Here is an 18707-nt window from a genome sequence, read left to right on the forward strand (position 1 = left end):
TTTTTGCTTCCTAACTTGCGAATATTTATATACAAGTTGGCCTATTGTGTGTGTTGTAATATCAACCATATAAATGAAACTTATAATAGGGCGGCGGGGCAAAAATTAAAAAGATATAGACTTGGGACATAGAACTTCATTTGAAAATTTAAAATTTAGTTAATAAAGGCAGTTTAAGGATTTAAAAAAATTGATTACAAACATCGTGATTAGAAAAAAAGTTATTCATATATAATATAACAACTAGTATAATAATGTGTAGGCGAAATCTAATCCTTATACGACATGTGGTTGAAAGTTCACAAAGGGATATCTCACATAAGATTTTTTTTGCGGGTACAATATATGTTATTTCTGTTTTAATTTATATATCATAGATATAATTTTGAGTCAATCATTAGTTTTATAGATATTTTATATATTTAAGTTTTAATTATTATAACTTATACACCTTCTAGTTACTTATACATAATATACATAACTTTTTTTTTGTCTCAAATTATGTGAAGCATATAAATTTTTGAGAGTCAATCAATTTATTTATATATTTTTTATATTTTAAGTTAATCATTATGATTTATAATTTTTTATATAATTTTCAGAAAATATATATATGTTCCTTATGATTTATAATTTTTAATATTTCAAGTTATTAATATATTTATTATAATTTATAGATTTTTTTTAATGAAATTCAAATATATAACTAATTAGAAAAATAAAAATTACAAAAACTAAAATAAAAAAGAACAACTTTGACCTATAACAAACACAAAAATTATATTTATATGTTATAGTTTGCATAATAGCGCTCCATAACAAATTTTATGTTTGCTATATATATATATATATATATGTTTGTATAAAGCAAGAAAAAGAGATAAATATCGTATTTGTATAATCACAAGTGTAGAGGACGAAAATTATATGTTTTGTATTTGTATGTGCAATTTTCTTTGGCTTTATACAAATACAAACACAACATATATAATCGGTGTTTGTACAAAGTGAAAGAGACGAGTGAGAATGGCGGGCGAGATCCGAAAGAGGGGAGAGAGAGGAACGAAAATATATGTATATATTCAATTTTCTCTCGCTTTAATAAACACAAAACATTTTATACATTTTTGTTTATATAAAAGCATGAGAGGCGAACAAAATTATCTAACAAGAACAAGAGTGACGAGCGAGATTTACCATAAAAAAAAAAAAATAATTATAATTTACTATGAGATACGATTTAAATAAAATATAATTATAATATTTAATTTAAATTAATAATTTATTATTATATATAATTTTAAATTAGCTAAAAATAGGAAAAGAAAAAAAGAAAGATATGACGGCCCACACAAAGTCAGTAATTGTGGCTTGGCTGGACAACATCACATGATGAGTTTAATTTCTGTTTGAAACAAAAAATGGTGAGGTACGAATCTTGTTAAAGCATAAAATTTATCATATAAAGTATTAAAAATACCCTCGACTAGAAATAGACACGTTAGTCATTAATTGCCCACTTCTGGCCTCTTCTATATAGTATAGGCTCTAATGAGATGTACACAATATAGGGCCTTCACCTACTATTGATTAAAATGGTAAAAAAAACTGTCTTTATTTATCATTCTTAATTATGAGAAAAAAAGATGATTAAAATGGTAAACAAATTGTCTGGCTTTATTTGTCATCTTTAATTATGAGAAAAAAGATGATTTATGAAGATACTTATTATATCCTATGTTTGGAGAATAAATATCCTTCTTAGTAGGAATTCAAAATGAGTATTTGGATTTTAGAATTTTGTTTGGGACATAGAACTTCTTTTGAAAATTTAAAATTTAATTAATAAAGGTAATTATAATTACATTTAAGATATTCCTTAAATAAGTTGGGTTAAGAATTAAAAATATTAGTGTTGTGAAGGTTGTTTGGTTGTGGGTTAGTGTTAAAGAATGACAAAAAGTCTCACATCGGTGGTTAATGAGATGTGTGCTCTTTATAAGGCTTGGGGAATTTTTCTCCCTTTAAGCTAGCTTTTGGGTTGTGAGTTAAGCCTAAGACCTAATTTCACATGGTATCAGAGTAGGGCCCGTCTCACTCGAAGCACTGGGCGTGAGGTGGGGTGTTAAAGAATGACAAAAAGTCCTAATTTCACAGTTAGGAAGAGAGTTATTCGTACAACAAAAACTAGCATGTTGATATTATATTTCATAGTCATTAAGAAAAATGTTGGGGCAAATAACTAACAATTCAATATTTATTTTTTAGTAATCGGTTCAAAACTAACAAAAAAGAAAATGTTAGTATGTTTAAAAGAATACTATAAAATTGCATTATAATGCATTAAAAAGTTAATAAAGTTGAGATAATTTATTTTCTTTCCTTTACACAACACATATATGAATTTCTATAAATGTAGATAATTGAAAAAGAAAATAATATTTCAGTTGCCAAGAAATTTCCAACGATAGGTATTCTTTTGAGGAAAGCAACTCTACAATTTTTTTGTCATAAAGGTTAAGACGTAAACAAATTTTTAAGGATCTCAATAGATAATAAGAAACTAATCAAGAACTCAAATTCTTCAACTTCAAGAATAAAAATTTGCTGAAAATAACATGATTAACGTGTGGGTGAACGAACCTAACACTATGAGAATTCACATACCTCTCAGGATCGAATCTTGGCGAAGAACCCTTCGAATTCGCAAGAAATCTTAAGAACACCTTGACTTTTCTCTTTTCTCCTCTTCTTGAACTTCTCTCAAAATCCTAGTGTAATTTAGGATTTGCAAAACTGAACCAAGTGGTTTAGACCCCTAAGTATTATCAATTTTCGTTTATATCTGATTGGGAAAGAAAAAGATTAAAATATCTTTTTAAATTCGGATAATTTTCCTTATTTGGACAACCCGACTTCAAATGAGCATATCTCCCTCATACGAGCTTTAAGCTAACTTGACGTCGTTGGAAACAGGATTCCAAGACCTTTCACTTGATATCTTAGAAACCACCTAACTCATCTTGTACTAAAAGTTATGGTCGTTTGAAGTTGACCCAAAACTTATCTTTAGCATAACTTGCCAAAGTTTCAGATTTTTTATATTTCCAATTTAATTCGTTCTATTTTTAGCTCTTTTAAATATAGAGGTGTTACACACTTGTCTCAATACATCGCGCAATATCCTGATACATCGTGTCCTGATACATTATCTTTGTTGATACAAGATACACATGTTCCGATACTTCGTGTAAGAGTGATGTATTTGAGAATAGGAGAGAAAGTGAGGAAAATAGGATTTTTTATTAAAAAAATTCAAATGATAAATTTTTTTAGAAAATATGATAGCATAAATTATATAGTTAGATAAATTTTCCTTTTTATAATACAAAATTTTCATCTAAAGTATACAATTTTGTAAAATTCATTGGTAGAACTCTAGGTCCTGCCCTGATATCACTCCTAGCCATGCTTTTCAATAACATATCCGGTAAAATCCCTTAAAATATAATTCAAGAAATGTACACTGACCTTGATATTATCGAGATAGAAAAATTATTTTTAAACGATTCTGAACTCAAATACATCAAGTTCATATAAAAAAAAAATATAACAAGTCATAAGAAAACAATAAAAAGTTTATCACAATGGAGCAACAACAACAACAAATTAAAAATAGTGCAATAATAGTCAAAACACAATAAAAGGATCCTAACCTTGCTTTTTGAAAAGAAAATATTAGCAATTTTTATCATTTTTATATTATTATTCCTACATGGACTTGTCTCTCAACCAGGCCACCCTAAGCTCTTATGACCTTTCAACAAATTATATATATAATTCAATTCCTCTTATCCCCTTGAGGAGCCTAACTCTTATACCATGGCTTTATTTTGGACCACATTTTCAATAGGTTTAGCTCTTCTCTATCTCCTTCATGAGCTATGGAGAAACAACAAAAGAAAAAAACTTCCACCAAGTCCCAAAGAGATCCCAATTTTGGGACATTTTCATCATTTGTTAGGCAAAAACCCTCATCAAGACTTGAACAATTTAGCCAAAAAATATGGTCCAATCATGTACTTAAAGTTAGGGTTTGTTGACAACATAATTGCTTCTTCTCCTCATGTAGCTGAGCAATTTCTCAAGACATATGATCAAAATTTTGCAAGTAGACCACCTCATGAAGCTGCAAAATACATTTCATATGACCAAAAGAACTTGACTTTTGGTACATATGGTCCTTATTGGCGAAATATGCGAAAATTATGCACATTAGAGCTACTTAGCACTCTAAAAATCAATTCATTTCAATCCATGAGAAGGGAAGAGTTGAATCTATTGATTGAAACTCTCAAGAAAAAATCTCATGAAAAAATTGTGGTTGATTTGAGTGAGATTGTGACACGTTTATCGGTCGATATAAGTTGTAGGATGATTTTTGGGAAAAAATATAAAGATGAGGAATTTGGTTGCAAGGGATTTAAGAGTGTTGTTAATGAAGGGTTACAATTAGCAGCAGCTCCTAATCTTGGAGATTTTTTCCCCTTTCTTGGTAAATTGGATCTTCAAGGATTAACAAGAAGAATGAAGGCAGTTAGCAAGGTGTTTGATAATTTTTTAGAGAAAATTATTGATGAACATGAAGAGAGTGATAAAAAAGGACAACATCAAAACAACAAGGATTTTGTTGATACTATGTTGAACATCATGAAATCTGGAGAAACTGAGTTTCAATTCGATCGTGGTCATGTTAAAGCTATTTTATTGGTAAGTTTTTGTCTATAGTCTACGCATTTTAAGTTATGTACATCGTCATGCTCTACCCCTTCCTTCTATTGCTTTCATTTTTGGCCTAATCAGGCTTCATCTTCTTATCGGGATAGCCCTTTAGCTTGCATGCTACTTCTCGATCCTGTCTCCGAGAGACAGTTGAACTAACTACGAAAAAAAAACATGTCATGCATCATGCCGTCTTCATTATTTGTTAAGATTCTACCTTTCAAACATTTGTTATAGGGCTTTAAATGTGTTATGATTTTTCGTTGAATTGGTAAGTTGCATGAATTTACACCTAATAGAGGTGTCAAAAGGGCTAAAATATTTTTCTTTTTTTGTTTTGATTGATAGAGAGGGAGGGGGAATATCTCGATCGTAGAAATACTACGATCAATATATTTGACAAGTTGCATTATACGTTAATAAAGTCACAAATTAAGATAAAAGATTAGTTAGACTATTAAATATTGTCTCGCTTTGTTTCTTTGTTCTATTAGCCATACTATTATTAGTTGTAGTTTCTTATCCTTTTAAGTTTGGTTATTTTCTCTTTCATTTGTTCGTTATTTATTAATACCGTGTGAACTATCATTTTTTATTAGCCAAAAAAATTATCAAAAATAATATTTTTATCTCTATATATATATTATCCTCTTCACAACTTTGATAACCAATAAAACTTCTTTGTGAAAGATATTTTTGACTTATGACATAACCCCTCTTAATTTTTTGGTCCACTCAATAATTTCAACTATCCCACCCCTTTTTTCTTTTTTTCGTGCTACTAATAAGGAAAAAAACTTAAATATATCATCAAACTTTTAGAAAAAATTTATTTATATTATTCATTAAAAATTTGATTTATTTATGTCATTACTGTTAAAGAAAAAACTCATTCATGACATTTTCTTTAACTTCGATTTTTATAAAACTATTTTTTACGCACCAAGTAAGGTTTAACACTTTTTTATTGGTGTTTTTGGATCAAATGTACTTTTTTTTGTTTCTACATCCCTAAGAACACCAAGAAAACATAAAAACATTAACAATTTCCAAATTTCAAACTTATTCAATTCTTCACGAATCGCCTCAAATTTTAAGAATAGTTTCGCTCCAAGCTCGATACCAAAACTCAATTTCTTTTTAGCTCCAATTCAACCTTACTCAACAAGATCCAATTGAAATTTCTTCAAAGTTTCAAAACTTCAACATTCTTTAATGGTAGGTTCTCCACAACTTCAAATCATTTGAAGTTATGAACATAAACTCAAAAAACACTAGTCAACTAAGATCTACTATAAAAAAAACAACAAAAACAAGAATCAAAGAAAATTTTGAAATTTTGGATTGATTTTCGTTTTTGGAATATATTTTTAAAATATGAATGAATTTTTTGAACTCTGCAAATGATGTTAGACTTTTAGTTTGTTTTTCTTTTAAACAAATAAATTAATGATGTAGTCGAAATTTGAGATGATTTTGTGAAGAATTGAAGATGTTGAAAATTTGAGAGTTGTTTATGTTCTTCATGTGTTCAAAGAAAAACAAGCAAAAAGTATAAATTTGATCCAAAAATACCAGTAGAAAAATGTTAAATCTTGTTTGGTGTGTAAAAAATGATTTTGCAAAACTGGAGTTAAAAAAAGGCATGGATGAGCCTTTTCTTTAATATCGATGACATAAATAGCCAAACTTTTAATGGATAACATAAATGAGTCTTTTCAAAAAGTTCGATGACATATTTGAATCTTTTTCCTTTTAAATAATAAAGTGTCAATATACCCTTGTACTATTAGAAATAGTGTAAATACATTTCCCATTGTATTTTCGGTTCAAATCTATCTTTTGTGTTATCTTTTTTTTTCAAATATGCCTTCTCATTATATTTTGACATAACAAAGGGTATATTTAAACTATTATTGTTAATAGGATATGCTAATAGCTTCAATGAATACTTCAGCAACAACAATTGATTGGATACTCTCAGAACTGTTAAGGCAACCAAACATAATGAAAAAACTTCAAAAAGAATTTGAAGAAAAAATTGGAATGAAAAGAATGGTGGAGGAGTTGGATTTAGAAAAATTGGAATACTTAAATATGGTCATAAAAGAATCATTAAGGCTTCATCCTGTGGCACCATTACTACTCCCTCATCAATCTATTGAAGATTGCACTATTGATGGTTATTTTATTCCAAAAAAATCAAGAATACTAGTGAACACCTATGCTATAGGGCGCGATCCAAAGGTGTGGCCTAATAATCCAGATGAATTTATTCCAGAAAGATTTGTGGGGAGTAGTATAGATCTTCGTGGACATGATTTTGAGCTTCTTCCATTTGGATCCGGGCGAAGACGTTGTCCTGGTTTACAACTAGGACTTATCATAATACGTTTGATCGTGGCACAATTGGTTCATTGCTTTGATTGGGAACTTCCAAATGGTATGTTACCAAATGATTTGGACATGGGTGAGGAATTTGGTCTTGTTGTTAGTAGAGCCAAACATGTAATGGCTATTCCTAATTATAGGTTGTCCATGTAATTCAATATTCTTGAATCGAGGTGTGTGTGTTTTATTTTCAGATGTGAATAAAAGACAAATTTCTTTATATTATTACTTAATAATTAATTTGCATTGACAACTACTACACATGTAATAATTTGATTTGAATGATTGATCTTTAAGAAATAAAAAATTAAAAAGGATGTAGGTATTTTTAAAAATAACTTATTTTTTACTAGTAAAAACTCGAAAATAATGACACTATTTAAATCTCTGGTCCCGGCGGGGCTCGAACCCGCGACCTTCGGCTCATAAGACCAACGCTCTAACCAACTGAGCTACGGGACCACATGATCCTTTTTGTGCGTTTAAAATAATAGTAACAGCAATAAATTACTCATACAGGGTAAGAATTTTCATGATTGCTCGGTATTTATATCAAGTCAATAAATGCATAAAAAATAGGATGTGTTTATAGATAGTAATTCACTACGTAATTGTGGTTAATTATCATTTATGCACACCTCAAGCTTGGTGATTAACCAATTCTCATGTTCTCGCATCGATTGCAATGAAATGATTAATTTATGAAAAAAGTAGTATATTATGTCTTCCTTATTTCCAATATCCACTTCTATTTTAAAAATCTCTGAAATTCCTTATTTTTTTAATGTATTTGAGCTACATATTAATGTATTACCGGTATTTATTGTATCTGAACTACATATGTATTCAATATATTTTATAATGTATCCGAACTAGTTTTTAATGTATTCGAGCTAATTTTTAATATATCCGATTTATATTATAATGTATCCGAGCTACATATTAGTAATATCCGATTTATATTACTTTTTAAAAGGATTGATGTAATTAACACTGATAGATTGTAATTTGATATTATGACATTTATCCTATTGTAATTTGATATTATGACATTTATCCTTTCGGTGGCTATACAAACAAGCATATGATGTTTACGTGTAAATAGAGGCCAAAAAACTAATCCTTCATATCCTTGGGTTTATATTATTTCAGTGGATATGACATGAAATTTTACTCCAATTTAGTATTTCACTTTATCAAAGTCGTTTGGTTGCTGGTTAGGAAGTGAAAACATAATATAACTAATATCCATGTATACAATGGTTTCATTTTAGTTGATATGTAGTATAAAATTCAGCACCAATATTCAGTTACCAGTCCAAAATCCAAGATAACTAAACCGTACATGACTATTCTTGATATTTAATCATACCTGTATAATTCTAATCAACAACCAAATGACTTTATCGTATGAGGACTTCAAAGTTGTCACATATGTAAAAGGAAATGAAACTACTCATCAGAAGGGAGAGATTAAGATCAATGTGCTAATTCTATAGCTTTATTTTCTATTTCAGCCTCTTATGCCATAACACAAGCATCATTTTCATCAAAGCAACAATACAAATACAAATATGAATGCCCCTATTTCACCGCACATTTTCTAAGCCTATAGATCAAAACCAGGGAAAGAAAATATTTCAAGCAAAATTTTCCAGTAAACACTCTTACTCTTCTCCTAAATCTAGACGATGGCCTTTGTAAGCCATCAATAATTCCTCTGCATTTTCTGTAAATCTCGATACGTACTTCTCCAAGAAGTTATGCTCTGTCAAACACATCATATCATAAAATTTTGGGTCTTTCTTCATAAGCTTTTTTGACTTTACCAGCTGAAAAACTTGATATCTCGGAATCACTCTTTCCTTCATACTAAACATCAACAGAGTAGGACGCTGTACTAAAATTGACTTCTCTAACTTCACTGTTTCCAAAAAGAACTCTAGTCCGAGTCTTATTTTCTTCTCTGAACCACGGAATAAGCATGGTGCCCTCTTAAACATTACCATGCACTCACTTTTGGAGAAACCAAAACTCTGAATCAACAGTAATTTCCTCGATATAGATTCTTGACTCATACAACTTAATGTATGAAGGCCATGCACCAACATTCTTGAATCAGTAGAAAACCCGATATCCATAAGTTCAGAGACAAGTTTTTTAAGCTTAGATCCATGTGTAACAAAAAGATGAGGTTGCCTCTTCAAGAGTGATGATAGTTGAGACCCAACAATTCCAACGCTTTGCAGATATGAAATATTAGGAAGCAATCTCAACTGAGGAGATCCATAAATAACCCAATCACACCTTAGCAAAACCCGAAACCAATCACCATTATCAGTACCTTTTATAAGGACATTATTGAGAACTTCAACGGAAGGCTTTAGTATTTTGTCCAGGCTACGTGTTAATAATACTGTCTTTGTGGACAAAAGCCTACCCAGATCAGAACCAGTGATACCCAATTCTTGTAATAGCTGGATCTTTGGCTTGAGTATTTTCTCAACATCAGCAAGAAGGATTTGGGGGATGGTACAAACAGCGGATTGAATATGTGCATCTGTGAATCCAACGGACTTGAAGAAATGTACAGCCAATTTAGGTTTTTCAACACTTTTGACCCATGATAAACGACCGGATATGGTAAGGGCTTTAGGTTTTGGAAAACCCAACGTGTTTATTAGGTAGTTGAGGAGAACAGGATTTTCTTGGTTTGCATTTTGAGCAGACTTTTTGGTTACTACCTGAGATAGAGTGGAGAGAGATATGTGGAAAGAAGAAAAAGGACCAGTAAGATGATGTAAGTGAGTAGATAATGAACGGAAGCGCAGTTGGATGGAGATCATGAGTCCTTCTCAATCTTTTCACGGGAAACAACGAAAAAGACTTATAGAGACAAGAAAAATATGAACTTTAAGGATTTAAGAGAAGACTTCGAACAAAGCTAGTCAAAGTAGAACACATAAGCTACCCATGCTTTTCCTTAAACTTCACCACTTCCCTGGAAAGAAATGTGAATAAATATCAACACTTCGATTAATTTATAGAAAGGAGTAAGCTATTGTGTTATATGAAGCCAGCCTATCTCGACGAGTTGAAATGTTTGAGACCTATAGATTAAAATCGATAAAAACACAGTAATGGAAGCTCATTTTTAAACTAATTCAAACAGAGTAACACATTGCATTTCAAGTTCACAGATTACACAAAAAGTTACTCCCTCTACCACTCTTAAAAATTATTTTTCGCATTCCGATATAAATTGGAGTCCTCAGTTGCCAGATTCACGCCAAGTTTGAGTATTTGTCCATACATTTTGCCTAAAAATTTCATCTTTGACACATTGATATCTTTTTCCTCATTCTACTGAACTTTTCCAGGAACTTCACAATGGCATATCAATAAAATCACACAACTTACGAGCTAATATCACTATAGAACACAAAGGAGAATGCAAAATAAATCATAAAGCTAAAGAAAAAACTCAGAAAACCATACAATGCAATTGAAAGGGGTTTAGGGTTTTTGTTTCCAAATACAGAGGATGGAATTACAGAGAAGAAAGCAAAAGAGAGGATGACGGACTTACAACTCGATTTGGCCGGAGGTGATGTCGCCGAGTAGTTGGTCGGAGATAGAAATCGCCGAGGAGTTAGCCGGAGAAATATATGGACGGAGAGTTGGAAAATGATATGGTCCATTGCTCTTATCAAACCCAATAGATAAAGTTTGGGACTATAAGTTCGATATCTATTGGGCCAAACATATTTTCTTCTGGCCCAAATGTTCCTTTTCAAGGAAAATTGTATATAATAGCAAACTAATAACTTAAAATAAATGGAGTAGCTAGGTTTGATTTAATTGTGCTCCATAGAAAATGTTAGCTAATATTTGTCAGACGTCTCTCTCCCAAAAATCTCGCTCGCTACTCTCCATTCTCGCTCGCCTCTCTCACTTTATACACAAAAGTGTATAAATTCTGTTTCTGTTTTGTATAAAGCGAGAGAAAATTGTATATACACATGCTACAATATATATCTTCGTGTTATACACGTACTTATACAATTTACAAATATTTTACTTCAAATATTGCAGAGAAAAAGGCCAACGAATTATACAATTGTGAATTATACAATTGCAGTGAAATACAATTTTCTCTAGCTTTATACAACAGAAGTGTATATATTGTGTTTCTGTTTTTTAATAAAGCGAGAGAAAAACATATATCTTTTTGCTATACACTTATAATTATGCAATATACATACATTTTTAATTCGATTCAAATGTATGCAAAGCAAATTTTATAAAAATATTGCAGCGAAATAGGCAGCGAATTATACAATTGTGCATTATAGAATCGCAGTGAAATAGGATAGTGAATAATACAATTGCAGCGAAATAGGCCAGTGAATTATACAATTTAGACCAACATATTATACAATTGTATATGTATAGCGAATTATACAGTTTTATGTTTGCTATGGAGCGCAATTATGAAAACTTTGTTATAGTATACAAATATGAATTTTTTGTTTGCTATATGTGAAAATTACCCTCTTTTTTATTCAAAATTATACTCCCTTCAAATAGTTTAAGATCGTCAGAAATAATTAATATTAAGGGCAGAACAGATAAAAAAATAATTAATTTTTCTCTATCTATTAAAAGTAAAAATTTATTTTTAAAATATTAACAAGTAAAAGTGATCGATAAAAATATTTCTTACTTGTTCAAAAGAAGAAAGAGCGGATATAAATTGAAAAAAGTATTCTTGTATACACATTTTCATTTTGTTTGTCTTTTTTAAAATACAAACTTTTCTTTTAATGATTTGTTTAACTTAAAGTTTTTCCATCATACTTATAAATCTTAGTTTTAATTAAGCATCTAATCACGTCTATTATTGTAAAATAATAGATTAAAGTTTCCAACTTGGGTGTTGGTTAGCGGAATTTTTGGCTAATTATAAAATTTATTCACATTGTAGTGTGGTCCAACAATTTTTGCTGCATGAATTAAAAAGCAAATAGCCTATAATAAATTGTTAAAATCATTATATGAAATAATATAAAAGTTAATTGTCATAGCCTAAGCACATACATAATAAACTATACATGTACCATGTGAACTTATGTCATATTAATTCTTCATTTTTACTCCATTTTCGATATGGAATTTGCATATTGTCATGTGCATTTCTTTTTGAAAAAGTTAAAGCAACTTATAAAAATAATTATATTTATAGGGTTAGTAAATATCAATAGCTATAATAATTGTTATTTATTATAAATGATTATAATTTATGTTATTTTTTGTTGTATTTTTGTATAGTTTTTTTTATTTATACATTAAATATCTTTAAGCATTGGCGAATTTAGGATTTTCGTTCAGGAGGTTCAAAAAATAAAAATATAAACGTGTAAATAAGTCTTTCGAAATGGGCCCTTTGAATTTTTTTTTTTGGTTAAAAACCACATTTTTGACACGTTTTTAAAATAAAAAATGCTTGAAAAACAGAACTGTTTTTTTAAACAAAAATAAACTGAAACTATAAAAGAAATTAATAAATGTTGTTGCAGGATTTCAAACCTGGAGCATGCAGCTTAATAATCAGGGGTCTTACCATTAATCAATCTATATTTATTTGTTATTGAAGGGGTTCAAAATATAACCATCTACAGAAATGCAGAAAATTTACCTTATATATATTGTGTATTTTTTTGTCAAGGCTGTTCGAGTGAACAGCCTGGACCCAACGTGGGTCCGCCCCTGTCTTTAAGTACCACTAAATAAGGAATTAACTTTTAAAATAACCCACTATCCTTACATTACGTCCATGCAATTAGTAACTTCCCATAATTAACTTATAACTAAAAATTACTTATTTAAAGACATAACATATCATATTCTTTATTAGTTAACAAAAATTGTGATACATCATACTCAATTTTCTTGTTGTCTCCATTTTTCTTATTCTGACGTTGGAAAATATTAATAATTTTTTTGTTAATTCAAGTTATTGTATGTAAGCAAATTGTTGAATTTGTGAGTATTTCGATTTAGAATAGGTGAACTGCATGGCAACAGATACACTAGTTGTTAAATAAAAAAAGAATACGACAATATAGAATACAATGAATACATTGTTGTTAAATGTTAAACACAAAAATAAATATGTTGGATACAACTATACTTGTATTTCCTAATCAACCTTTCATCTTGGATATACTACTTATGTATCTAGATATAACTGTATTCGCAAATCAACATTTTAACTTGTGCTTATATAACAATACAAGTATCTATTTATATAAATATGGATACATTTCAACACTGTTGTTGAACAAAAATATAGATACATTAGACAAACGAAAAAAAACAACAATTTATGGATATCAAACTGTATAAATATGGATATATTAGACAAACGAGCAAAAAAAAAATTACAATTTATGGGTATCAAACTGTATAAAATTCTTCTAAATAAAATTTTGAAAAGGCTAACAATATAGTATTGATGTACCCAACTATACTTGAATTCCCTAGTTAACTTTTTAAATTTGACGGAGTGCTTATGTATCAAATATAATTGTATTCACAGATTAACAATTCAACTTGTGGTTATATAATAATACAAATGTCTATGTATATAAGTATTCTACTATATAAAAAATTGACAATCAGAAATCCTTAGTCTCTTTTACTTCATGTTCTTCTTGTACTCATTTTTTAACAACTATATACATACGAAATCAAATTTTCTAACTATTTCAATACAAGAAGACAATCCATGATGACGATGACAAACATTATATGTATTGAGATATATAAGTGAATGATATTAAACTAAAAATAATAAAGCATAAAATTTCAATTTCATGTCCTTTTGTTCCTGCTCGACTGCTCTTTTTTCACACCTACTTGAATCATTATATATATATATATATATATATATATATATGTGTGTGTGTGTGTGTGTGTGTGTGTGTGTGTGTGTGTGTGTGTGTGAAAAGACATTGTTTTGAACTATGACAAAGTTTTCTAGAACAGGTTGCGTGGAACAAGTTGCGTAGAACAAGTAGTAACAACATGTTTCAGTTAGTCCAACTCTAAATGGGATTCCAGAAATATTTCCTATTTATTTAAGAAAAATTGAGCGCAAGTTTTCTTGAGGCAGCGACTACCTAATTAAGGAAAATGACGTTCAAAAGGAAAAATGTTTTTGTAAGCTAATATGGAAAATCATGTAAGAAGTTTCCTTTCAATGCAAAGCACAAAGATAAGTCCTAATGCTACAAGGTTTCTTTACGGCGGCAGTGATAAAGGAACTATTCCTACTTGTTTAAGGAAATAGCTTGAGGCGACATAGTTGAAGGAGAAATTTATTTAAGGAAATTATACGTAGAAAGGTTTTTTTTCAAGACGAGTCCAACGAGGAATTCTACGTGAAGAAGGATTTCGAGTTAAGCAAGGGATTGAAGATGCGGCGAAGACAAGTTCGAGTTGAACTAGTAGTTCCACACAAAGTAGGATATGATTTCTAGTTGAAACAGGTTTTGGATTCAAGTCCAAATCTATAAATAGGGCGATAAATTCTCTTGAAGAAGATTGCACACTTACATAGAGAGAAGATCAAAACACAATCAAGAGGTTTGAGAGAGTTTTGAGAGTTACTTGGGAGTGTTGCCAATTTGTGAGGAAAACATTGTATGATTGTAATTAAAAGTTTTAATTACAATCGAGTGTGTGTGTAGGATTCGTCTAACAAGTTTGAGAAACTTGACGGACGGTAGAAGGCTTAGACTTGGGTTTTTTGTCTTGGGTAGCTAGGAATTATAGTTTATAATTTCTTAGCTTGAAATTAGAGTTTCTAATTCCTTAGGTTACATAGACTTGTAATCTATTGTTGATGTTCAAAGTTTAATAAAGTGGAGTTAAATCCTACAGAGGTGTAGGTCGTGGTTTTTACCTTTGTGAGTTGGGATTTGCGATAAAATGTTGTGTCATTATTTTATTTGCTTCACAAAACTTAATTGTTATCTGCACAGGAACATATAGAATAAACCTGTTCCTTAAGCAAATTCGGCGGTCAGAATTCCAACAAAATCATATTATAGAAAATTCAAAAACTACACGTTTATACAAATTTTAAAAAAGTTATACACAAAAAGATTGAAGTTATATGATGACAAAACTGAAAAACCAAAGGAAATTATCATCAATACAAATACAAACAATCATATACAAAAACAAATCAAACAAAGAACTGTTAACTGTGAATTATACAAATGTGGTGAATTATACATATACAAACGTGACTAATTGTACAAACTCAAGTCAGTCCACGTAATTAACGTATAATGTTAGTCGCTAGTGATAATTATAACAAACTATAGCTATGATGAGTAATTAAATACTATAAATTTGCTTAACCACATAATTTTTTCATAATTAAATATGTAAATTATTATATTTATGTTAACCTATATAATTGTTTTTCTAAAAATAATATAATTTTGTTACACTGTGTAGTTCATTTTTTTTATCAATCTTTCAGAAAATTATGAGAAACAAGATGAAAAAAATCACATTTGTACATATTAGTTTCATTTTGTTTTGATTTATTTTAAAAAGGAGAATTTCCAAAAAAATGATTTACCTATTTTAGCTTAATTTAAATTCTAAATAAAGTGTTTAAAATAAATATCTTAATACTGCTATTTTTACTTTGTAGGAATAATATTTTTATATTCTGTTTCCATCTCACTAAAAGAAACTTCACCATGTCATTGTTCTCATCCTCACATTCCACCTTCTAGAACTTTCCTCATCACTGCATGACATAAGTATCAACTTTCCTTTTCACAATGTTTTATCGAAAAATGATGATTTCGAAAAAATTTGTTTTATTTTTGACTTTTAGGAGTCGCCACTTAATTTTTGAGAAAAATCAAGAAAACTTTGTTTCTAAACAACTTGAACAGAAAAATTGTTTTGAAACTATTTTTAGAGGGTTCGGGATCCTTATTAGTGTCTTAGGAAGGTGTAAGACACCTAAAACACTCCGTTAACTTACGATTTTCCGGTGATTAACTTATTTGACTATTTTGCGATTTTGAAGTTGAATCTTTATTAGAATTTTACTTGGCCAAATTTACAAGTTGAAATACTTAATTCTTTTAAAGTTAAACTTTTTAAATTTTAAATTCTAAATGAACTAGTGACTTTGAAACGTCTATTGTTTTAAAACTTAGTTTTAGCTTGATAAAATGGAAATGCGTTTCAAAGGGGATTTGGAGTTTTTCTAATCCTAAGCTAACGACATATAAACAAATGCACATAAGCAAGTAATAAAGAGAGATTTGAGTCCAAACTCGAATTCTGTTCGCCTTGACCGAGTTTTGGACCCACCTGTTTTTTGGGGTTTTCGACTCATTTACCTGTCCTAGACTAAGTATACGAAATATAGAGAAAGTAAAGCGACAAGGGCTTATGCCCATTACAAAAATAAAAGTACAATACAAAATAAAGAAATTCAACGGGTCTCCTAAGGGGGTTTTCGAGAAACGCGTCTGGGTAAGGGGGTTTTCGAGAAACGCGTGCGGAAGAGACGCGAAGGGATGGGTTTTCTGGGAATTTCGCGTTTTTTCTGGGTTTCTGCGTCTCTGTTTTTGCTGGGTTTTTTGGGGGTCGGGTATGGGGGGTTATCGAGTGGGGATTTGGGGAAGGGGAAACGGGTCGGGTAGGCGGACTGGATTGGGGCATTTAAGTTTGGTGGATCGGGTTAGGAAGAGAGTTGGGTTGGGTTGAAAATTAAAAGGGATAGATGGGCTGGGAATTAAAAGGGATTAGGGCCTGGGAATTAAAAGGGAAGGGTTGGGCTGGAAATTGGGTTGACAATAGGAAGATTGGGCCTAGGTCTAGTAATAGAAGTGGAATGGCTGTTGGGTCGCCTGGGAATTAATTTTAAGTTGGGTTGGTTTCGAATATACACAAGATATACCGGCTATATACACAACTATGTAAACATTAAATCGTTATATTTTCGTAAAATTATAAAACTAATTAATTTAAATTATTTGGAAAATTTAGGAAGCTCGATAATTAAATCATACCGGAGCGGGTCAAAATTGGGTGTCAACACACAACATGGTAAAAGTGTAGTCAATTTTCCTTTTCACAAAATGGTAAAAGTGTAGTCAATTTTCATTTTCACAACATAATAATAAAAGTATAGTCAATTTTCCTTTTCACAAAATGGTAAAAGTGTAGTCAATTTTCATTTTCACAACATAATAATAAAAGTATAGTCAATTTTCCTTTTCACAAAATGGTAAAAGTGTAGTCAATTTCATTTTCACAACATAATAAAAGTGTAGTCAACTTCCCTTTTCACTACACTTTTACCACGTACAACATTATAAATAGAAAAAGACCTAGACCTTAAGTTAAATCATTTATAATGACTAGAGGCACTAAAAGAAACACATATATGCAGAAGAGTTGAATAAAATGATAGCTGAATTAAGTATGTATCGGTCTACTATAGGTCATCCCAGAAGTGGTGTAAGGCAACAATATCTTATATGGTCATTCAATTAATTTATTATTTTTTTTATAAAAAGTCATTTAATTTTCATTTATAACATCAAAATCATTTAATTATAAATTTCTCACAGACTGTCATTCAAATAATAATTTTTTTTCATAGAAAGTCATTCAACTTTCTGTTATGATTTCACAGTCACTCAACTATTGATATTTTATTTAGAAAGTCACCTAAAATTTAATGAAAACATATTTATATTGGTTGGGTGACTTCCTAAATGATATATCAATAGTTGAGCGACTTTGAAGTTATAAAAAGAAAGTTGAATGACTTTTTATGGAAAAAATTATTAGCTGAGTGACTTTCTGTGAGGAAAATCTATAGTTGAGTGATTTTGAGGTTATAAATGAAAGTTAAGCGACTCTCAGTAGTATAGGTGATATGATAAAATTATCATTTTATTTAGCGCTTCTTAAGTGGTATGTCAAATTAAACATAGACAAGTAAAGATGGAGGGGTGGAGTGCTCGTCCATTTTAACAAATCAAGACAAGTTTTTCTTCTTCTCAAACTTTGTACTCCCTCCGTCCAACGATAGTTGTCTACTATATTGACTTGACATATTTCTTAAGAAACAATAAATAACAGGGATAATATTACTATTTTACTCTTTGACTTTATTAAATTTACTTTTTGAGAAATGTGTTAGATGATAAATAATATTTAATAGAAGAGTAAAATAGACATAAAAAATAAATTATCTCTTGATTTTTTAAACTGGACAAGTATTGCTAGACAACTATTAATATAGTGGACAAATATTATTAAACGGATGGAGTATTAAATAACTACATAATAGTAGTAGTGGTAAATTTAGAATTTCAACCATTACACGATTAGAATTTGAATATATTAAATTTGATGCTTTGAAAAATGTATTAGATATTGAATACTAGAATTTAATAGCTAGAGTAAAATAGATAAAA

At 29.8% G+C, this 18707-nt stretch overlaps 2 protein-coding genes and 1 non-coding gene across 3 annotated transcripts; 1 reads left to right on the forward strand and 2 right to left on the reverse strand.

Annotated features, from left to right (window-relative positions):
- The first annotated feature begins 3750 nt into the window (after positions 1 to 3750).
- CYP736A (cytochrome P450 736A) lies at positions 3751 to 7393 on the forward strand. Its single transcript, XM_004236681.5, has 2 exons — positions 3751 to 4770; positions 6709 to 7393. Exons 1-2 carry the CDS (start codon positions 3883 to 3885, stop codon positions 7324 to 7326), a joined length of 1506 nt encoding a protein of 501 aa, XP_004236729.2. The 5' UTR covers positions 3751 to 3882; the 3' UTR covers positions 7327 to 7393.
- Positions 7394 to 7561: 168 nt separating this feature from the next.
- Positions 7562 to 7635, reverse strand: TRNAI-UAU (transfer RNA isoleucine (anticodon UAU)). The gene has a single exon. It is a non-coding gene; the product is annotated as a tRNA-Ile (tRNA).
- A 1011-nt stretch (positions 7636 to 8646) lies between these two features.
- Positions 8647 to 10954, reverse strand: LOC101255083 (transcription termination factor MTERF5, chloroplastic-like). Its single transcript, XM_010320947.3, has 2 exons — positions 10763 to 10954; positions 8647 to 10174 (listed from the first exon to the last, which is right to left on the reverse strand). The coding sequence occupies exon 2, from the start codon at positions 10017 to 10019 to the stop codon at positions 8841 to 8843; it is 1179 nt and encodes a 392-aa protein (XP_010319249.2). The 5' UTR covers positions 10020 to 10174; positions 10763 to 10954; the 3' UTR covers positions 8647 to 8840.
- Positions 10955 to 18707: the final 7753 nt, after the last annotated feature.

This window comes from Solanum lycopersicum, chromosome 4, assembly GCF_036512215.1.
Source record: "Solanum lycopersicum chromosome 4, SLM_r2.1".
NCBI classification, from domain to species: Eukaryota; Viridiplantae; Streptophyta; class Magnoliopsida; order Solanales; family Solanaceae; genus Solanum; species Solanum lycopersicum.